Source organism: Pteropus vampyrus, unplaced genomic scaffold (genome assembly GCF_000151845.1).
Source record: "Pteropus vampyrus isolate Shadow unplaced genomic scaffold, Pvam_2.0 Scaffold171, whole genome shotgun sequence".
Classification (NCBI taxonomy): Eukaryota; Metazoa; Chordata; class Mammalia; order Chiroptera; family Pteropodidae; genus Pteropus; species Pteropus vampyrus.
The window spans coordinates 2755573-2779204 of NW_011888952.1; the positions used below are offsets into that span (position 1 = coordinate 2755573).

Here is a 23632-nt window from a genome sequence, read left to right on the forward strand (position 1 = left end):
GTTCCATCAAAGAGCAGTAGTTTGGCAGAGAACTCGGAAGAGAATGGCAGCTGTCCTTCAAGCTGAGATTGCCTAGAAAACATACCACCAACACTTCTTTATAACCTTTTATTGACCAATTATCAATGCATTTACTTAAAATACTCTTGAACATATATTGCACTGATATTAAACAACAAAGAGTAGCCCTGTTTAGCTGAGAGTTCTTAAATTTTCACTGTTCAGCACATTCTAAATTTAGAACCAGGGGAGAAAGTGAGTAATAGGAACTGGATCTAAGAATCATTTGGTTTGCCAGTGACTGCAGAACTCTATGGTTCTGTGCTTTTTCACACAAAAAGCTAAAATGGTTCAACTGTAGGCTTCAAGTGGAAAAGTCCTTTAATGCTAAAATGTTCTCACAAGAGACAGATGTGTTCCTTGACACGTAAGTAGTACAGCTAAAAAGTTAAAGCTACTTTTAGAACCACCTCTTGTCTCCAGCAGAGAGTCATTACTTACATAATATTCCACCTCCCCAGTGTACTTTGTAGCAGTAACACATGCACCAACATTCCATATCTCTCACCAAAGAAGGAAATGGGACTATGGAGTCTGAGCCCAATTTCAGGTGCAGAAACTTCCCTCTAGATGACTGCCTGATTTTAACCAGAACCTAAGGATCTGACCACTTTGAATAAACTGCCTTTGGACTGAACAGTCTCAAAAATAAAGGCTCAAGAAGGATAAAAAAGAGAAAAAGAACTGAGGCCTGTGTATCTCCTAATCTCGACTATTGATTAAGCCAAAAGGCAGGCTGGTGATATGCTGACCTCCTTTCCCTCTTACCTTGGAATGCCCACACAGGTGATGAAGCAGCCTCGTGTCCAACTGGAAAGTTTCCAGTAAGCTCAGAACATCTTCCTATAACAAACAAAATTCATAATTGCCATACAAATTACTCTCATTTCATTTTACATGCAAGATATCCTTGCAACCAAGGGCTCCAAAGAGGATAAAACCTGCAGATTCTGGCTGTCTATCAATAATCATCTTAATTTGGCCCTCAAATAGCAGAAGTGATGGCTAGCTGTCCTCCCCTTTCTTTTTATGTGTTATGAGGGACCAACCAAATATTGTGAGAATGTTGTGCAATGCTCAACTTGCTAAATATGTGTGAGGAATCATCTGTTTCTATCCTTATTTAACTACTTTAGCCCTGGATCCCAGCTGGCCAAAAAAAACAAAACAAAATAAAACAAAAAACCTCTCAAGACAGTCCATTATAACAGCAAAGAGTTTAAGACAAAAATCAGATCTTATTTTTTAATTATTCCTGAGTGGACCTAGAGAAGCACAAAAGAATAAGCAAACAACACATTAACATATGAGGTCCTGGGAGTTTAACAACACAATAAAATCAAACTAAAAGGAAAAACCACACCCCAGATCTGAAGTAGAAGTAGGAAGGTGAGTTTCATTCAGAGTGGGTCTGAGTTCAGCTTACTTTGGAATATTCAGTCCTAAATGGGCATCTCTAGAGATAGCTGAAGTGGATGAAAAATGCCCAAGTAGAACTGTGGCCCAGACTAGGCAAGAGGACTTGCCCCCAAGCCTAGCCTAGGAGTCACCATAAACATATCTTCTGAATAACTATACAGAGCATGTCTTTGCTTTCTGTTCTCGGTTCTTACCCGGTGTTTTCTAAAACTGAAGTCTAGGAGCGGCATACACTGCTTCAGAAATGCTTCCACAAAGAGACGCCCATACTGAAGAAGAGAAGAGATATACTGGTGATGACCTCTGGCTGAGGTCTTTCACCTGAAAGGCCACTGCCTAAGGCAGCATAGCATCCCCCAGCCCAGGGTTATATTTTCTTATTTTTGTACATAAAAGATAAATTGGGAGGGGTCCAAATGGTTAATTTGGATAATGCAAAAACTAAATGGGCCTACTAACTAAGCCTAGAATTAGGCAGATTTACCTATAGTCAATAGATAGGAGCCTTGCTCAGCTTAAGAGTGAGGGCATAGATGAACAGATGGGAACTACATCTTCCTAAGGACAACATACTCCCAAGAGGAAAAAATTGGGTAATGCTGAGAAATGCTGCATTCCCAGTTGCCAGATTTACCAACCACATAAATTACTCCCCCTACTCACCCATCTCCCACACTGGCACCAGGGTGGAGCGAGTAAAAAGAGAGATGCCAGAAGAATGGGGTGACATCAACTCGGAAGGAACCATAAGAAGTGGGGAAGAAGCATTCTCCCCATAACATTCACTAGCTTTTAACCCATTAGGTATACCATCAAATCTAGGGCTAATCCAGGCTATTCCCATGGGAGGAGAATTCAGCAGTTATGAGGATATCAGCTCCTACATTTATGAGGCCACCCCCTGGGCTTTAAAAAAGAATCACACACTCCACATTCTTCTCTGTTACCTGAGAAGGAATAACAGGGGGTGACTACTGCTCCTGAAATCAGTTGCCCTGAAGCCAGTCCTCCTAGTTCTAAGACTAAAACCAAAAGTTTTTCACTTATACGAAAACTGGCTTCTTTAGTTATCCAACTGTTATAGGAAAATGTATCTACTGTCTTTTCTAAACTACCACCTGTTAGCATAGATTCAAGACTCTGGCTTGTGGGCAAGGTATTAAACAATTTCTCCCAGCTGAGGCCCTCTCTAGAGACCCACGGGAAGAAAAAATATTAAAGAAGGCTCAGTTGATCTCTCACCTTCAAACATATATGTAGAACAGGACGACTATCAAAAACCTGGAGAGATGTAAGACAAGAAACCAAAGCTGAGGTATGCTCCCTTGAGCCCCCAGCTTCTTTCCCATTGTGCAAAGCACAGCTTTTGATGTTGTAGAGAATTCTAAAATGAAGAAGGCTTGTCAACAGTTAAATTAATTACAAAGCAGAATAAAGTAATCATCATAATTAAAGTTCAAGAAAAGGGAGAGGGGAACAGTAAGGAACAAGAAATTGATTCCAACTGGGGATGTTAAGAAGATGGCATTATAGAGATCCAAAATCTTGATCTGAAGCTTTAAGAAAGAGTGGATGAGAGGCGGAAAGGAGAGAAGAAAATGACCTTCTAAGCTGGGGAATAGCCTAAGCAAAATCATGGAGTAGGTGAGAGCACAGAGTGTGCCTGAGGGATAAAGAAGGCATTCAGGGTTGGAAGAGGAAGATAGTGGGGCATGTGCCTAGATCACAGAGGACCTAAGGTGAAGTGAGTAGGAGAATGACACATGGAAGGAGCCATTAAATAATAAATACTGTGGCACAGATGACAAGGAGGAAGAGAGAGAAGGAAAAAGGAATTGCTTAGGAAGAGAAGGGGTTATCCAAGATGGGTAGGGGCACAAGGGAAGAAGACAAGGAAAGACGGTCCCCCAAAGAAGGGCAGGGAGAGGAGCAGAGATAGATCATTTTGGAAACCAGGACACCTGTTGGTTTCTACAGTCAGCCAGCGAGATGGGTAGAGGGGCCTCCATACTCACCTTTATCAGGTTAATTAGGATACTAAAGTCTCGAACAGCCATATTCCAGTAAAGGAGCTTCTCTTCATGAATCTGGGGACACATACAAGCACTTTCGAATCACAGACAAATACATCTCTCACTGTACTCCTACTAATACCTAGTTCTTGAATTACACAGCAATTCAGAAACTTAAGCCACTTATCCTCCTAAAGAGATGTGGTAACTAGTGTACCCACAAGATAGTTCTGAGGCCTGTGTATATATGGAAATATTAGGGAACTTTATGACGACTTTCTAGTAAGATGGCTCCTCTTCAGTAATTTCCAAGTAGGAAAAAGCCTCTGCAATACACCTGTGACTTCTTTGATTCTCTATGCTAGCTTATGCTCTCAGCAGTCTAGCTGAGTTCTGGTTAGCAGTACCACCACATCTCAAACAGGCTTGCTCATCTCATGCCAGATCACAAGCAGTACCCCACTGGGCATGTGAAGTTGCAACCAGGGACATTTTTTCCAGAGCTAGGGCTGTGGAGCAGTCCAAGCTTTTCCCTGGGCAAGAGCCAGGGAAAACAGAGCCCAATCCTCCCTCCAACAGAGGAAAAGACAATTAAGCCAGGAGCTCTTTGAAAAAAAAATCCTGAATCTCAGTAAATCAAAGGAAATAGCTTAGGAGAAACCCTAGACCCAAGGAATAGAAGAGTCAGCAGCTTCCAAGTACAGCAAGTCTTCAAATAACATCATTTCATTCAGTGTTGTTTTGTTACAATGAGCCAAAAAAAAAAAAAAAAAAAAAAAAAATCTATTCATGGCCAGGGCCACTGTCTGTGTGGAGTTCGTATGTTTCCCCATGTCTGAGTAGGTTTTTTCCAGGCACTCCGGTTCCCCGCTATATCCCGAAGATGTGCACGTTAGGTTAATTGGCGTGTCTAATGTTCCAGAATGAGTGTGTGTGTGTGTGTGTGTGTGTGTGTGTGTGTGCGTGTGCGTGTGCGTGTGCGTGCGTGCGTGCGCGCGCCCGCGCGCGCCAGGAGATGGAATGGCGTCCTGCCCAGGGTGGGTTCCATACCCCGAGCTACGGAGATAGGCTCTGGCCAACTGTGACCCTGAACTAATATAAGTGAGTTAGTAAATAATTACCTTACTTGTTTTTATTAACCTTTCTTAAATATGTATATGGCTCACATTTCAATGTTTAATATTAAGAAGTGTTTTGGGTTGTTATTTATAAGTTTTAATGATGTTTTCATGACCAGAATTATGCCATAGGAACTTAACTCTTGTTTATATCAATTAGCCTATGGTAAATTGGTTTCATTATATACAAAGTTTCACTTAAAGTCACAGTTTCCAAGAACCTATGGACAGCATTAAGTGAGGACTTACTATAATCCAGAGTCTACTTCTTGGGGTGGGAGTATTTGACTCACCTGCTGCGAGTCTGCTGCTGTGCCAGCCTGAATAGTTTTCACTGTCTTCTCTAGTTCACCCATCATCACACGGAAGAAAATGACAAAGGTCTGCCTAGAAGAGGGGAAGAGCATGTACACCCATACAGTGATGCACTGGTTAGAAAGAACTTCCTGGGAAGAAGCCAAGGAAAAGTCATTTTCTTCCCCAACACTCTGAATGTCCTTTCACTAAGATCCACCGTAAAAGGATGGGAGAGTGGGAAGGATTTAGAAATAAGCCCAAGATGGCATGTGAAACAATAGAATTAACTTTATAAAGGGAGACAGTGTGCTGGAATGGAAAGAGCAATGAAGTGGCGGTGAGAAGATCTGACTTTAGGTTCCTAGCTCCATATTTACTTTACCAACTATAAAAGCTTGAGCAAGTTCCCTAACTTTCATTTTCCTCATCAGTAAAATAGGGTTATTAATACCTACTTCACGTAATCCTCAAAAAAGATCAAATGAGATAAAGAATGTAAAGGTGTTTTATAAACTGTAAATACCATACAAATGTAAGATGACCATTAATATTGAGACACAAAACCCACTAAGTGAGATAAACAGGATTAGATACAATAATCACTTTATCCTTCTAAAGGTGGTTAAAATGTTGAAAAAAATAATCTCACATTTAAAGGATGAAAGTACTAATAGAAGTTTGGTGACTAAATATTCATTGTCTTTGAAACTATTGAAAATTCAGTCTTCAATAAGGTCCTTTCACCTGAGTTGGCTGAGAGCCCCTTGGAAAGAATGCATAGTAGACATTCTATGTGTTAAACGAATGATTGTATCTACCATCTGTATTAGAATCAGATGAAGAATGAGGTAGTTATTTTAGAAAATACATATATTGGACAGTGTGATTCTAACTTAGAGAAAGAACCAGAGGAGAGAACTCCCTTACCTGGTCAATGTAGGGAACGTGGAAGAAGATGCATCTTTAGAAGAGTTGATCAGTTCTGGGACACCAACACCAGCAATCTCCTCTATGGCCTTCAGAACACTGTCCGTGTGCTCCAGGTAGATGCTACATTGAGAGCCATAGGAGTATGAACGCATGTTACAGATTTCCTAACTCAAGCTTTCTTTCTTGATTTACTACTAGGTACTAAGCTTTAAAATAACTACTGATATTAAAAAACATTTTTTAAATAAAGATTCCAGATTCTTGGCAGGAGGTAAAAAAAAATGATGTCTCAATTGGAAATATAGTTAAGACACCTTGGAAGTGATGAATTTGTCTTGAATATGGTAGGTAATAAAGAAATATCCGACTCATTGGATAAAAAGGTAGAATACAACTGCAGACTCCTCTACTTCCTCTATAATGATAAGAAACAGGTTGACAATAGAAAACAGAACTAGAGGATCTTATGATCCTCATATTCAAAATCCTGTTAATTTCAAACCTATTTCATTGCTTCCAAGTTCTCCCTAACCAAAGTAATTTCTCTTTGACCAGATGAAGAACCCAAACACTGGCAAAATGGAAGGCTCTTTGGCTCATGGAAAGGAACCAAGCACCTCACCCAAGCAAAGCATGTAGCTGGTCATTAGGGATGCTGCTCTTCTCTTTCTCCCCATTTGGCCACAACCGACAGAGGAACTGTCTGGCCAGGGAAGCTGTTGAAGAAACAAGACAAAGTCATCTCACTCTTGTTTTTCAGGCTTTTGGGGATAATTATTGATCAAAAGAATTATTCTTTTATATTTACTATAAAGTTCCTGGTCTAACAGACAATTTGAAAAAAGCTGTCATTGGTTCCTGCTCTAAGACCCAAGTCCCATCCTCTCACTCCACCTTGACACACACCCACAAACATGAACTGTGTGTATATATATATATATATATATACACACACACACACACACACAGAGGAAAGGAATGCTGCTAGGCAGTGGAAAAGCCAATCTTGTTCCTCCTGGGCAGGCCAATAAGCAGTGGCCACCTCACAGATTCAGACATATGAATAAGAAAGGTTTGTTTTGCATTTTCTTCCTGCTTTCTGTCTGTGCTGACATTAGGTTGTATAAATCAGTGAGCTGCGCACCCACAGTTATGAGGGGATTTATGTGTAAAACATACAAGGTCCTAGAAAGCCCCAAGTTTATAAGCTTGAGTTATTTATTAATCCTATTTATGAAGGAAAAAAAAGAGACTCTGGGCCCATCACCAATTTTTTCTTTTTTCTGGGCAGGAGCTGTAGATTTCTCCAAAATGACCATCAAAAGTCTGAGGAGATAAAGAGCAGACTGGAAACTGGGAACACTGCAATGAAAATTCTGCAAGTAATGGAAGCTCTGGCTGTAAGGAGACAAAAAAAAAAAAAAAAGCATCACAAGTATTACAGATATATCTAAAACCATGAATTGCTCAAGTCCACTTTATGGTCTAATTAGAATCCTTATTTTTAGGTGCTTTAGTAGCAATCTTCTTTCAAGACCTTGATAGAGAACTGTAACTTTGTATGGAGAAAGCTAGGGCAGAACAGAGTCCAGTGGGTGAAATGCAGGTCTTGAAGGGGTCATGTGTGCCAAGATTCCCAATTACTAGTCTAGGGCATGCTTAAATGTGCAACCCTGGATCAAGGACTTAGGCAACACACTGAGAAAAATGTTTAAATTCTGACTTCATAGGAACAAAGTGAAAGGAAATTATAAGGGAGAGAAAGCAGAGCTTTTAATAAATGTACCATATATTTCATCAGCTTTCAATACACTGAAGTAATTAATGGGAGATAGGAGTCACAATTAATCCAAAATTGTAGTTGAAATAAAAATAGAGTCAATCCGATTGATTGGTGGGAAGAAAGTCAAACAAATTTAAAAGTACTGTATTTAAAATAAAATAAGGTCCTGCCCTAGAGGTAGAGATGGTAAGCATTGATTGCGGACCCTGTGATAGCTGAGGCTATCAGGGGAGGTGAGAGAAAGACCAACTACTCTAGTTGAAGCTGGAGTAGGAGGCTGGGAGCCAAGCCCCGTAGATCTCCTCAGCTCCCTCCTCCACTGCCTAGCCTTCAACCTAGGCTCCTCTTCTAAGATTAGGAGAAAGATACAGGTAATCAGTGATAACTAGCTGCTTATCTAATTACCCAGCTCGACTGGGAGACAGAGTAGGTCCTGGGAAAATCGAGAGTTGACAATATAGATATTCAGTGTTATCATCATCATTACCTGAAAAGGCAAACTTTACAAGATGAAAGATGCATAAAGATTTAGTATTTGTTCAACAGTTTCTGATGCTTCAGGATTTGTCTCAATTCATAGGTGAAAAAGCTCACATAAAAGCAGCTGAAAACATTAATTTTTCTCACAACTTCTGAGAGACATCCAAATTGTTTCCAAGAAATCTTGCCAATCTTGTTCCTAGGAGTTTCTCGGGATATGTAGTCAGACCCACCTGAGCAGTTCCTCCAAGGGCTGGTCAGGCTCTCTCTGCTTCAGTCGGTTAGTAAGGACCTCGAGGGCTAAGTATAGTAAATTATGATTTTCAGGTTGGAAAAATCCACTCCTAAGGGAAAGTCAAGGTAAGATGGTTTAGTTTAGTTTCAGGAAGATTGCTTGGAGAGCATTTGAGGGTCCTAGCCTCCAGTCTGTACCATCAATAAATAAGTCAAGAGAGAAAAAAGGAGAACTGAAATACTGAAAGTACTCAAGTGCCAAGTTCAGTCACAGTTCTCAGTATCGGATTAGAAGCTGAAGTATACCCAAAACAGTCTTTCCTTAAACACCTAACAATCTGCCTAGATTTAGTTCCAAGGGAAAAAAACTCCCCTTCATTCCCTACATTTTAGGGTTAAGTCTCAGTCTTCTCCAAAAAAAAAGAATAATTTTGTCAAATTGCTAAATCAATGTCTAATCCATAGTAGGCGCTCAATTCTTTTTTATATTAATAAGTCAAGTCTTGACAATTCCTTTCCAAGCCAAGGCCATCAATCTTAGGCCAGGCCCTTATCATCACATGTTGACCATGTCAACACCTTTTGACTGGTCTTTTTACATTCCTTTCCAATCTCTCCTGCACACTGCTGCCAAAGGAGTTTTCCTAAAACATTGCTTTCATTACATTATGGCTGTGATCATAAAACTCCAAAATTTCTTCCCCGGACAACATTCAAATTCTTCTGCTTGACCTTCAAGGGCCAGCACAATCTGACCCCCTAGATCTACTCCTCTAGAAACATTTCCACATCACCATGAGTAGTCTTTCTTCCTTTCAACAAATGTATTTCAAGGACCTATTATGGGTCAGGTTCTTTTCTTTTTTTCTTTGGACAGCTTTGAGGTAAAGCTGATGTATAATAAACTGCATATATTTAAAATGTTGAATTTGATCAGCTGACTTACATATAAACCCATGAAGCCACCATGACAATGACATAATGAACATATCCATTACCACCAAGTTTCTTTGTATTTCTTTGTAATCTCTCCCTCCCTCCATCCTCCTTCCGAACGCGAGGCAACCACTGATCTGTTTTCTGTAACTACAAGATTATATACTTTTCCTAGAATTTCATATAAATGAAATAAAATACTACATACTCTTGGGATCTCACTTTTTATTCAATATAATTCTTTTTTCATCCATGTGGTTGCATGTAGTATTCCACCATATGGACATAACGCAATTTGTTTATCTGTTCATTGGCTAATGGACATGGAGTTGTTGCCAGTTTGAGGCTATTACAAATAAAGGTACTATAAATATTCATGCACAAGATTTTGTGTTAGACACATGCTTTCATTTCTCTTGAGTAAGTACCTAGGAGTAGAATGGCTGGGTCGTATGGTAGGTGTATGTCTAACTTTTGATGGAAATGCAAAAATGTTTTTAAAAGTTGGTGTACCATTTTATAGTCCCACCAGCAGCATGTGAGAATTCTAGTTGCTCTACGTCCTCGCCAACACTTGGGAAGGTAAATCTTTTTAATTTAGCCATGCTATACTTTTTATTTTGCATTTCCTAAATAACTAATACTATTGAACACCTTTGCATGTATTTATCTGCCATCCATATATCTCCTTAATGAAGCATCTGTTTAAATCTTTTGTCATGCACTGTTCTTAAGTCTTGAGGATACAACCATGACTGGTATCATAGAGCTCACAGTCCAGCAGGGAAGACAGATAAAAAAGTAAGTACATGTAATAACATGTAATAAGTCTTATCATAAGAGAATACCAGAGTATTAGGGAAGAAGTAAGGATCGAAGAGGCAGAAAGGGGGCTAATCTGCCCTAGGGATCAGAGAAGACGCCTCTGAGGAAGTGAAGCTTAAATCCAGATCTCAAGATTGAGTTAGAAAAGACTGGGGAACAAGGGGGATGAAGATTCTGGTAGGATGAGTATGTGTGATGTGTTTCAAGAGAAAGCTATATAGGGTGCTGAGTTAATTCAGTAGAGCTGGAGGGCAGAGTATAAGACAATGAGTGGGATAGCAGGCGTCAGATAGGGTCTTAGCAGCTAAGTAAAAGAGTTGAAACTCAAGAAAAATCCAAGGAGAATCAGAAATCAAAGCTGGGATAGGGTAAGATGGAGTTTGCATTGGGAAGATCACTGTGACTGCTGTGTTTAAGGATGGACCGAGGGAGGGCAACTGAGAGGCAGAGAAATCAACTGTAAAAATAATCTAGTCCAGGTGAGAGATGACAGGAATCTGGAATCAGAAGGGGAGGAGGGGAACAGGTGGCTATTTAGATCTCTTAGGGACCAGTGCTCCTATGAGAATCTAATGCCTGATGATCTGAGGTGGAGCTGAGGTGGTGATGCTAATGCTGAGGTGGTGATGCTAATGCTGGGGAGCTGCAAATACAGATGAAGCTTCGCTTGCTTGCCCGCTGCTCACCTTCCGCTATGTGACCTGGTTCCTAACAGGCCATGGACTAGTACCAGTCCACGGCCCGGGGGTTGGGGACCCCTGATCTAAAAGATAAAATCAACAGGATTTTGAGATCTGATATAGGTGAGAGAAAAGGTAAAGTAGAGGAAGGAACAAAGAAAAACTCCTGGTTTCTGGCTCAGTTGATAGTGCCATTTACCTAGCCAGGCAAAGCTGAAGAAGTGGTGGTAAGAATGATACACTCCATTTTAGATGTGATGAGTCTGAGGTGTAAATGACACATCTAAGGGGGTGTTGAGTAGGAAGCTAGATATAAATACCAGTAGCTCAGAAGACAAATTTTAGCACAAATTTAAGCTTGGGTGAGATTGCCCAGGAAACCCATATAATGAGAAAAGAGGGACCAGGGCCCAGCACTGAGGAACAAAATCATTTAAGAGGACACACCTCCTTCATTTCTACTTTTATCCTGTGTCTTTCCTGCTATGCCTTCTGGCCATTTCCTTTACCTATCAAAAGGCCATCTACTCTTCATGGGCCTGATGAAGTTCCATTGCTTCCCTGAAAGTGTCCCCAAATACTACAGCTCCAACTATGCTAAACTCTTTAACATGTAATCTGGAATTTATCCAGAACTTGTTTAGTAACAACTTAAGTAACCTTCTCTCCCCTGTTATTACAGAAAGCTTGCCACAGCAAACTCTGCTAAGAATCAGATTGCAGGTTTGTTAAACACTAGCCAATAGCAAGTCATCTAATATTCAAATGAATTAATAGCGACTCTTTAAGACAGAGGGTGCAAGATCAAATGAAATGATGCAGACAAAAACTCTCCAAAAAGAATAAGCATGATATTTACGTAAGACTTTGGAGGCTTTTCCTCCTTTTCTATATACTTCGATGCCTGATGATTGTCAAGTAAAAGCAAGTACATACTGGATTATCTCTACCTACTGGACTTGCCACATACTCACCAAGCAAAAAGCCCATGAAAAATCTGCAGTATCCTCTGATAGCAAGAAGACATTAGGTGGTATTCCTGAACTTGCATTCCTGGTCCATCAACCATACCATGATTCTCAGCAGCCAAGCACTAAATGGAAAAAATGCTTTAGGACAGTTTCTTCAGCAATTGCCTTCATTTTCTTTCAATATTTCTCAGCCAAAAATTAAATATCTTGTTCACTTAGTGATTTCCAAGTGTCTATAATAATAAAATAGGCATCTGACCTGAAAATAGTTGTGAATATTCTCCAGATGGTTACACATTGGGGTCATCAGTTGAACAATACAACGGGCAATTTCTTGGGCAGATCTCTGATGGAGATGTGAGAATCCAATATTCTGGTTTCCTTTACTCTATAATAAATTCAGAGTTACTGGGGAAGAAACTGCCAGATAGCTTCTCTGAAACTAAGAGTTCATTATAAGATTTAGTTAAACCTGTGCTACCAGGTAGGGGTGGATAAACAAATAAATTGCTTGCTTAACATTCTATTCTGACAGAGGGATCTTAAGAGCTCCATCACCAAATAACAAAGAGATTGGCTTCTGTAGGCTATGACCAGAGTTTGAGAAGTATAGACCCATAATTACTAATGAGATAAAGCTCACAAATTTATCTCATTAGTAATCTCATATACAAATCATTTAGGCTGATAAGAATGTAAAACAAGTAGTGAGTACAAAGAAGAATCAAGTAACTGGATATATTGTTTACATGTTTACACCTAAAATTTTCACATTTTGTTGTTTACATCATCCAACCACTTCAACAGATGCTATGGCATATTTGTATGCCATATTACACATTCAAGGTTCTGGCCTTCTCTAGACAGACAACTACTACACTGAAGCTTGGGTATGGGCTTAGTTTGGGAGGCTTTTAAAATGAAAACCTGAACACAGAACAGGATTAAGGAATGCTCGGGGCATTTAGAAAAACATTCCTTGCTTGGGGTGGCTTTTTCATTTTCCCTGTTTCAAAATTCCTTTCTAAAGCAATGTGAATATGGTCTTGCAGTGAGGCTGCCACCATGTTACCCAGTGGCCTAAACACAATGCCAGAGAAGTGATAACTTATTCACTAATAAGACCTCCTTTTTCTAAATCCATTAAGGCCAGGGCATGTACTTCTGTCCATACTAACCTTGAGGAAGGGGACTCTCCTGGCAACAGAAGGTGTCAGCATATTCTCCACCTTGTAGGAGAGATCTTCCAGTAAGAAAAGCAGCTCAGGGGCCTGAAGTTGCACAACTTCTGTAGCCTGTCCCAAAGAAGAAGGAAAGAATAATTTCAAGCATGTCCTAGCATCTATTTTGGGGAGCACATTTCATGTTTAGTCTTCCCAATGGGTGAAGAATCTGACCATTACCAAAAGGGGGAAATTTCCCCCACCTCGTAGCTGTTGTGCTCTGTCAACAAATCAAGAAGTTAAGCATTCCTAAAGTAAAATAAAATTTCATATTATTAAAATAGAATTTTAATAGGCAGTATAGTTTTAGAAAACATACTTTTTTCTAGAAATAAATGTCTCTGTGAACACACAGTGTAATTATATATATGCCCTATTGTTAAAGTGTACAGATGAAACTTATTGGATTTCATTAACCAATGTTACCATAAAAAAAAAAAAATTAATTAATTAAAAAAAAAAGTCTCTGTGTATCCTTCCAGCTGTGGACCTAAGGTCCATTTCCTAAGTACCCAGGATAAAAAAAATGACTAATTCAAAGGAATTTCACTTTTCTGTGTTCATTAAATAATCCTTTCATATTTTCTTTCTCCTAATGTTTTGCTATTGTTAACTCTTGGCAGGATTCTTATAAGTGTATTACACTAATAGAAAGAGAATGGGACAGTATTATTTCAAACTATTTACTTCATTATACATTTATGTGGTGACATTAAAGAATTTTAAAAAAAGAAAAAAAAGAAAGAAGAATAACATTGTTAGTAATAAAGGTGAAGACCATCTTATTAGCACGATCTTTTATAATGTCTAACACAATATAAAAAACTTAGACTTATAAACATCAAGATGAGGATGGTTATTCATCATTACTTTCACACATGAAGGCTTTTGAAGCCAGAGCCCAACTTCTCTCAATGTCATAGTGTTCTTTTTCAAATAAAAATAGAGCCGAGGCACTTTCTGAAAGATTATGTTCTGGGATCTCATCTCTGTCACTTACTTTAGTGTGCATTTCAGAGTCTAAAATGAACTTGGTCACAAGCCCACAATGCAGAATAGAGAAGACCTCCATGTCCAGCTCTCGGAAAAAAGCATAATTCTGTAGCAACACTGTCTTTTCTTCTTTTTTTTTGGACTCCTGGGGAGATAGTGGCAGCAACCAACAGAATAAAAAAGAATTCTATTTAGACAAATTTTTAATGAAGATGTCAAAGTGCAATTATGCATTCATCTTTTGCAAAAATTACATTTTCATCACATCACCAACTTTTACTAAAGTCCCTAAATATTCCCGAGATAGAGAATCTAATTTAATATTGGGATATAGGTCACGCATGGAGGTTCTTGGTTGTTTTCTACTTAGGGATGAACTATTAGACAAATCAAACCATTATGGTACAGTACAGAAAACTATGAGCTTAGGAGCCAGAAAGATTTGGCTTCTTCAAACTGATGGTTGCCAGATGGAAGGGAAGAATTGTGGGGGGGCAGATAAAAAAGGTGAAAGGAATTAAAAAGCACAATCTCCCAGTTATAAAAATAGTCACAGGGATGTAAAGTACAGCATAGGGAATATAGTCAGTAATATTGTAATAACTAGGTGTGGTGTCAGACAAATACTAGATTTACTGGGGTGATCACTTCATAAGGTATATAAATGTCTAATTACTATTTCGTACACTTGAAACTAATATAAAATTATAGGCCAACTGTAATTGGAAAATAAATTAATTAAAAAACAACAAAGATTTGGCTTCAAGTCCTTGCTCAAGCACTTATTAACCATGTGACCTTGGCCAAGTCGCTTACCCTCCCTGGGTCTCAGTTTCCTCATCTATTAAATGTGGATATGACTACTAACCTCGGGTTTTTAGGAGGATTAAAGGAGCTATCCATAATAAATACTCAGTGAATGTAGCTAAAAAACAGAAAAATTGGGATCCATGTGTTCAGGCAATATCACAAATACATGAAACCTACTCTGTGAGTGGTACAGTTATAGTAAAAGGGAACTGTTTATTAAGTATCAAAAACTGTACAAAGCATTTTATGCTATCTCAATTCATCAAGAAGTTAATAATCTGAGATCAGAAGGGAAAAGAGGCTAAAAAAAGTATATCTACAACTATGTCAACTACGAAGACAGAATTTGATAATTGCAACAAGAGAGAATTCAAAGTACTGCTAGGATACAAAAAAAAAAAGAGTAAAACATTCAAGATAAATTAGAAAAAAGTATATAGTAGTGATAAGGACATAGAACCTAACCTGAACTCTGCTACTGAGAAGGTTACCGCAAGGCCTAAAAGTTCTCCTTTCCCTAATTTATCTCTCTGTAAAATGCAGAGAATAAAGCTGGCCCTCTGTTAATTTCACCAGGCTGACACACTTTCATGGATATCATTCCAATACCTTTTCCAGGTGGCCTCTATCAGATGGTGTAGGGTCGCATTCTGAACCATCCTCTTTTGAAAATGTGTCATAGGAAGATGTTTTGTTGCCACCTGCTTTACATTTCCTTCCTCCTTATGTTCCAAAAAGAGAAAAGTATTCAAGGAATCAATAATCATGTTTGCTAAATATTACTGCCTTCAGGAAACAAGCTGCTAAACACTACCCGGAGACAGAGGAGGTAATTTTATAACCCCAAATTATAGTTCATTTATAATCATGCCAAAGAAAGGATTCAATTACATAAATCTCTCCAATTACTGATGCCTTGATCTATGTAACCTCTTAGGTCAATTCAATATGGAGACAGAGAGTAAGATAAAAACATACTTACCTATTGTTCCTTGTTTTCTGATCTTTGCTGAAACAGCAGTACTGGTTTGAGGTATTACATCGACAGTTTCCAATTCAAAGGTTGCAAGGGGAGGAACATAGTCTGGGGTGACTGAAACAGATAGCAGGCAGAAGCTCTACATATAACAACCATATACTACCATTAGACTGAGAATGCTAATCACTCAGTTGACTAAAGAACTACCAAGCATGGCTGACTGCCTGAAAGAGGCATTTAAGTCATATGACATTAGTTGTTTTGGCACAGGAAAATGGCCAGAGATAACTTATGGGAATATATTGATCAATTATAATTAACATAAAATCATTCTAAATAATGATATAAAATATCCAAGCAGATAAGGATTAAAAGTAAACTCAATTACATTTATAATCTAAAGATATTAACAATAGTTGGTCACATAACAGTTTGTTTTATACACAATTATTTAGATGAGGGCCTGAGGGATGTTCCATGTTTTCCCCAGAGAATCAAGCTAGCACTTCATTTTATTTATTTATTTATTTTCTCTCTTTAATTCCGCTCTCCCACACCCGCCCCGGCCCCTTCTATCCCTGACTTATGGATGTTGCCGTTTGCCCTTAAGAACTGGATCTCTGAAGATGGGGAGTCTCTTTCCACATGCTCACAGTGTGCACCCAGGGCCTGGTGCACCCAGCGCACCCAGGGTATGGCGCACCCGAGGTATGGTCCGTGGCTCCACCTGGGGCACGAACCCAAGACCTTCTGCATGTAAAGCAGACATGCTAACCACTACACTATGGAGTCACCACCCAAGCTAGCACTTTAAAAAGAAAAGTTTACTTAATGGTCAGAAGGTATTAAGAGCTTTCAGCTTTACTACTGGTTCATAACTATGTTCAGGAAGGCAAAGGGCACTGGAATTTTTACCTCTAAAAAGCAAAGTAACTTTATAAAAGCCCAACCAATGTTGTATATTTTCTTAAGCAGTAAGAGCTTTTGGGAGTAAAAGGGGGGCGGGGGGGGAGGAAATGGATACACTCATTTTAAAAAAATTTTGTTGAGCATTCATTTTCTTGTCACAGATCAGTAGGGGACAGCTATCACTGAGCCTGGCTAAGTTCTTTATCTCCTTAGTGCTGTCCCAGTAGGGCTATCAGGACACTTCCCTTACCTGCCAAATACTTTTCCAGAATTTTCTGTAGCTCTACGATGTGCTTTAACCGGGTAAGCACCTTCCCTTTCATCTCAGGTGACATTTGACAGCAGAAGGCATTTACAATCTGCAAAAGTACAAAGTATATTCCTATACTTTGAAAAGTTCAGATTTAACATTATTCATCCAGAGCTAAAGATGCCATTAAGCAGCAGGATCTGTCAGTTTAGTCAGTAATGTAAAAGTGTTCTCAGCAAAGTGCTGGAGAAGAAAAAGCCCCGGGCCAATACAGAAGATCTGACTTTTAATCTTAGTTTTATTTATTACGAGTTAAGTAACAGAGTGGAATAGCGTGGTGGCTAGAGAGCACACACTTTGGTGAAACAAGTCTTATTCTACTACCTACTAGTTGTGTGACCTTGGCTGAGACCTTTAACCTTTCTGAGCTTTTATTTCTTCAACTATAAAATGGGAACACAGTTATTATATGAATTACATAGTGTAAATAAAGAAATTAGCCTAGTAATTAGCATAGTATTCATGATTCATAAATTTTAATGACTTTGAATTCTCTGTACCTGCAATTCCAACATGGAACTAAAAAAAAAGGATAATACCCATTCTTGTCTACATCATAACATAATTGTGAGGATAAGAGATAATTCAAGCAAATATTCTCAGAAATATTATGCATGAAAAAAGCAAGTAACTTTATAAAAGTTACTTTCATCATTTCGTTTTTCTTACATTTCATATTATTGTGCACAAATATGTTCTAAAGGAAAGGGAAAATTATCATTCAATTGATCTCACTGAATGGAAACATTAAGTGTGTACCTATGCAAGGATGAACAGTATTTTCACAGTGCAGAAGATGAAGTTATTCTAGGCAGAAGTAAGTATACTGTAAGAAGGCTTGGAGGTAGTAAAGCATGACAACATTAAGCGAATTCTAGTATTCTGATTTGGCTATATCAGATGGTACATATAATTAGGGAGGGGTGGGACATAACAGCTGGAGAAGCACACAAGGGTTAGTGCTTGGTGGGGAGTCTTGTGAGAACCAAGAAAATAGTTTCCTTTTGAGAAGAACTACAGAAAATAGGTGAAATGGTCCAGTAACTCTGCTCACCTCTCGGAACCAGTTGAGAGTAAGATATATGAGTGAACACATGAACGAACGCTCTTTAACAGACATGGACTCCAGCTTCTCTCCAGGCTCCAGGTCAGTGAGGAATATAGGACAATCTGAAAGAGAAGAACAAACATTTCTAAATCCCTTTAGCTCAAGTCAACAGAACCTGGATGCTACCTACCCCTAGAGCTAGCTCTCCTTCTATGTATTTTCCCTTTTAACTTATATGTGATGGTCAAGTTTTGATAAGGCTCAAAAATACTTCCACATTATGCAGTGGTCGACAAATATAATTAAGAACTCTTTGCAACAATTATAGGGGCAAGGACCAGAAAGCAACATGGAACTATGATAACTGATTTGTTAACATGATAGGATTCTGCGTGTATTATTTCATCTTTGGAACTCCATTATTATTGTTATACTACTCTGTGAAGTTAGAAAATCCCTGTCCCTTCCCTAAGTTTACAAAAAAAGTTAGAAAAAGAATAAGATGTGATAACTTTGTCCTATACCTAATAAACCATCAATCTCCTCCAAGTTTCCATTATGTTGCCTCGCCACACAAAGTCTCAGTAATCGGAAATAGGGAGGCAGGCACAACGGAGACACCAATCTGGGAAGGAAAAATCCATCTTTAGATCCACTTTAAAGGCATATTAGTCCACATTTATAGAAAGCACAACCTTACAATTAAAGTAGTTTGCCCAAAAGTCTGTGTTTAAGAACATATGACAAGGAACTTAATGAATGCTCAGCAAATAAATAATGAGTTGAACCAGAGGAAGGCAGAGGTGAACAGAATGAATGTCCATATGGTAGGAGAAGCGGAGGTAAAATGGAAGGAGGGAGTAAGAGTGGCAGAGATAGCCAATTATGTCCATGGGAGGGGAAAAAGAACAGAAATGAAAATAGCCTCACAGAAACCTGTTGGCTGTCATGAGGAAATGCAAATCCCAGCCCCAGGGTCCAAGAAAAAATGCATCTGCCCAATATCCCTAACCCATACAATCTGTCTTGGGAGAAACTCTTTTCAATCAAGTTCCTCACATATTGCAAGAACTATGGAATTCCCTGTGAATATTCAAAATACCAGCAGACGTTTTAGAAAAGAGAAAGTATACTGACTTGTGGTCTGATTCCTGTGAAGTCATTCTACCCACATCTGTTGCAAAGTCCTGATAGAACAACAGTGGCAGGAGGTTGATGGCAATCCCATCAACACCACTGTATTCTTCTAGTCCGTAGAGAGCTTTCACAGGAAATGGATATTCACTGTGGAGAGAAACCAGAATCTGATGCTTCAACTCAACGGTATGCAAGTCTATGGGGAAAACCACTAGAACAAATCAATCTCCCCTACTACGAGGAGAAATGAGAAACAGGAGAAAGAACAGTGGGGACCTTTTAGCAATTCTGGAGCTGGAGGTGCTGAGGTCGAGGAAAGAAGCTGTGGGAATGGACTAGACTTGGTTGAGGTCAAGGGCATTCTGATGTCTGTACCAGCTATTGACATAATTTCTTCGCCAGTACAATTAAGTCAGTAGGTTAACAGTACTCACCCTTCTGGAACAACATGCAAGTCCACCACAAAAGCATCTTGGAAATCATTAAAGATGGTCTGCCCAACCCATTCCTTCAGGAAGCAAACAAATAAAAAAGGCTGTGCAGCACTGCATGTATTTGCTGTAGAGCCCTAGACAAACTATTAACCTTTCTAAGTCCCAGTTTCCTCATTTCTAAAAAGGAAAGTAATAATATATACCTCTTATTATGAAGTAGAAAAGACATAATGCATGAAAAGTGTTAATACAGTGCCTGGCATAGAGTAGATGTTGGCTATCAACGTCATCATCAACGTTATCAGCACTTCATCATTACTACTATTATTACTACTGTTACTATGTGAAGGAGGCCTCAGTGGAGAGGCCAGGGCAGCGTAAGTCAGAACAGCCTTCCCGAATAGAATACGGGAGAGCTCATAAGATGATCTCCTTTTACAGTGCAACAGAGAGAAGGGCTTGAAGAATGTGTAGTAAAGCAGCTCTCATGCTTCATTGCTTTAAGAAGATACTTGGCTTTACCAGGGCTTTTGGAGCCAGCTTTCCTCCTTGGATCAGGTTGGCAAATTCATCATAATAAAGTGCAGAGGCCCTAGGAGACTGCTCACTGCAGGAATGAACCAACTGCAGCAAGGAGGTCACCTGGAGCAGCAAAGAGAAAAAATAGTTCAGACCTTGGGCTGCCAATGCTTCCTGAACACCATTCACCCCATTGAGTAGCAGGTTCTTCCCTTTCTTATTTCACTGGCAAAGTTCTTACTACCTCTCACCTGAGGTTTTCCTGAACCTCCAGACCAGTCTGTCTCTTTCCAGTCTCATCTCTTTTCCAATCCACCAAACACAGGCACCCAAATTAATTTTTCTATAGCAAAGCTTGGATTATGCCACTTATATGCTAAGAAATCCTTAAAGATTACCTACGCATAAAAAATTAAATCAAAATGTCTTGATTCACATTCAAGGCCTTCTGTTATCTATCTCCAAACTAGCTTTATCTCCAACTCTCCAATTATACACTTACTTGTCCCTATGTTCTAGTCAATCTGCTATTCTTCAAACATGGCCCACTTTTCTTGCTCTCTAGGAATTTACAGTATAATTAGGGAGATCAGACAGATACAGAAATAAATGCAACCCAAACTAGTAGATTATAACTGCCATAAGAGTGGTACAAATCACAAAAGCTATGAATTCAGGAAAACATATTTTGAAAAAAGCAGCACACTTTCTGGTAAACTGAAAGTAACCAGAATCAATTCCTCAATTACTCCTAAATGTATCCAACTATATTATAAGAACTCACCTGTGTGTACTGTTCATTGCTCAAGTCTGCTTTCCCTTGGGTCAAACTGGAAGATCTACTTCTAAAAACAAAGAATTTTAGCTTTACTTTTATAATATTTTGTAACAACTGGCAATAAGTTAAAGAATCCTGCCTTCCCTGGAATGGGAGTGGGGATAAAAGTACATGAAGGCACAGAGGAGTATTTATTTAGGCCATTAAAATGTGGATTAGAGCAAACAACTGCCCTCTTAGATTTTTTTTTGAAGAGTACACTAAAATTAGTAATAATCATAAAAGCAAGCACTGGGCTTTGTTTTAACCATTTAATGCTCTCAACAACTCCATAAAGTAAATACTATTATTATCTTTATTTTACAGATGTGAGAATACAAAGGCACAGAGAGGCAGAGTAACTTGCCCAACATCATTCAGCTAATAAATAATGAAGCCAGTATTTGACCCCAGGCAGGTATGGCTCTGGAGAATGAACTCTTAACGTGTAAACTATGCAACCACTATGGATTAATAATACTGATTCTAAAGATGTCTTCTGAGGCCTCAGGAATTCCTGACGAATCATTTCCAATGTGCATGAACTGAATTCCAATGTCACTCTGTAATATAATGTCTTATAAGCCCCAAATCTGATGTTTCTTGAGATGTTACAATTATGGCATCAAAGTGCAAGGGGCAAAAAATCCATGGGAAGACTTTATTTGTATCTAACATGATGTTGCAGACAGGAAGAACACCAAGGAGGCAACTTTATTAATTGACCTGGAGCCACAGAAGTCTGAATTTCCTTGCATACCTGTCTGCTGCCATGATGCCAGCCATGGTGACAGCACCAATAATACCAATGAGTTTGTACTTGAATATGGTACTGGAGAGCTGCTTCCGTACCACCAAGTGCATGTCATCCTGCAAGGAGACAAAGATGGAGAAAAATGAAGATGTTGGAATGACAAAAGAGCCAATAAATATTGGAGCTGAAAAACCTAGAATAGCAAGGTTCTATCATTTACTAACTGTGTCCTTTGGCAAGTCATTTCATCTCTCTGAGTCTCAATATTTTTCATCTATAAAAATGGAGAAGGTTTTGAAAGGATCAGAGACAAATTATGAAAAATTCTAGAACAGTACCTGGCACATGGTAGACCTTCAATAATAACAGTTATTATTGTTACTATTGTGATAGCTGCTCAATAAGCATACATGAATTATCATGTGTTGTCTGCTCAGCTAAAATAATGAAATAGAAAAAAATACTTAGAAATAAATTTAACCAAGGAAGTAAAAGACTTCTATGTTAAAAACTACAAAACACTGCTGAAAGAAAATTAATAAACTACTAAATAAATGGAAAGATATCTCATGTTCAAAGATTGGAAGACTTATTATTGTTAAGATAATGATACCACTCAAAGTGATATGCACATTCAATGTAATTCTTATTAAAATCCCAACAGCATTTTTTTCAGCTATAGAAAAATCCCACTAAAATTTATATGGAATTTCTAGGAACCCCAAATAGCCAAAATAATCTTGAAAAAGAACAAATATGGAGGGCTCACACTTCCAAATTTTGAAATTACTATGAAGCTATAATAATCAAAACAGTGTGATACTAACATAAGGCCAATGGATAGAATCCAGAAATAAATCCTCAGAAGTCAACTGATCTTCCACAAAGGTGCCAAGACCATTCAAGGGGAAAGGACAATCTTTTCAACAAAAGATGCTGAAAAAACCAGATACTCCCACACAAAAAAATGACGTTGAACCTTTACCTTATACCATATACAAAAATTAACTCAAATGAATCAAAGATCTAAGTTTAAGAGCCAAAAATATAAAACTCCTGAGCGAAAACACAGGGGAAAAGCTTCACGACTTTGGATTTGGCAATGGTTTTTCTTAATTATGACACCAAAAACACAAGCAAAAACAACAAAAAACAGATAAATTAGACTTCGTCAAAACTGCATCAAAGGACACTATCAAGAATGAAAAGATAATCCACAGAATGGAAAAAAATATTTGTAAACCATGTATCTGGTAAGGGATTAATATCCAAAATATGTAAAGAATTCCTACACATCAACGATAAAAAACAACCCACTTAAAAAATGAGCAAAGGACTTGAATAGATGCTTTTCCAAAGATATACAAATGATCAATAAGCACCTGATAAGATACTCATCATTAGTCATTAGGGAAATGCAAATCAAAACCACAGTGAAATACCACTTCATACCCAATAGGATGATTATAATTAAAAAATGAAAAATGAGTGTTGGTGAGAATGTGGAAAACAGTGTGGTGGTTCCTCAAAATGTTAAACATAGAATCGCCATAAGACCCAGCAATTCCACTCCTAGGTATGTACCCAAAAGAAATGAAAATAGGTACTCAATGAGATACTTGTACACTAATGTTCATAGCAGCATTATTTACAATAGCCAAAAGGTAGAAAAAGGTCGGTATCCATAAATAGATGAATGGATAAACTAAATGAGTATATACATACAATGGAATATTATTCAGCCATAAAAAGAAATGAAGTTCTAATACATCCTTCAACATGGATGAACCTTAAACACACTATGGTAAGTGAAATAAGCCAGATACAAAAAGACAAATATTCTATGATTCTATTTAAATTAGGCACCTAGATTAGGCAAATTCAGAAAGTCGATTAGAGGTTACCAGGGGCTGGGGGAAGGGAAATGGGGAGTTACTGCTTAATAGATACAGAA

At 38.4% G+C, this 23632-nt stretch overlaps 1 protein-coding gene across 1 annotated transcript in view; it reads right to left on the minus strand.

Annotated features, from left to right (window-relative positions):
- The window catches only part of FANCD2 (Fanconi anemia complementation group D2), a 51724-nt gene that overhangs the window by 2992 nt on the left and 25100 nt on the right, over positions 1–23632 (minus strand). Inside the window, exons 19-41 of the mRNA XM_011370665.2 lie at positions 21685–21794; positions 20892–20952; positions 20111–20230; positions 19589–19662; positions 19155–19301; positions 18542–18642; positions 18024–18139; positions 16910–17018; positions 15754–15864; positions 15381–15493; positions 13969–14106; positions 12924–13040; positions 12005–12133; positions 11749–11867; positions 8333–8443; positions 7104–7234; positions 6459–6552; positions 5834–5956; positions 4903–4996; positions 3495–3566; positions 2722–2760; positions 1674–1748; positions 829–903 (exon numbers count right to left, since the gene is read on the minus strand). Of these exons, the coding sequence (XP_011368967.1) occupies positions 829–903; positions 1674–1748; positions 2722–2760; positions 3495–3566; positions 4903–4996; positions 5834–5956; positions 6459–6552; positions 7104–7234; positions 8333–8443; positions 11749–11867; positions 12005–12133; positions 12924–13040; positions 13969–14106; positions 15381–15493; positions 15754–15864; positions 16910–17018; positions 18024–18139; positions 18542–18642; positions 19155–19301; positions 19589–19662; positions 20111–20230; positions 20892–20952; positions 21685–21794 (2379 nt within the window). The remainder of the gene's footprint in view (positions 1–828; positions 904–1673; positions 1749–2721; positions 2761–3494; positions 3567–4902; positions 4997–5833; positions 5957–6458; positions 6553–7103; positions 7235–8332; positions 8444–11748; positions 11868–12004; positions 12134–12923; positions 13041–13968; positions 14107–15380; positions 15494–15753; positions 15865–16909; positions 17019–18023; positions 18140–18541; positions 18643–19154; positions 19302–19588; positions 19663–20110; positions 20231–20891; positions 20953–21684; positions 21795–23632) is intronic.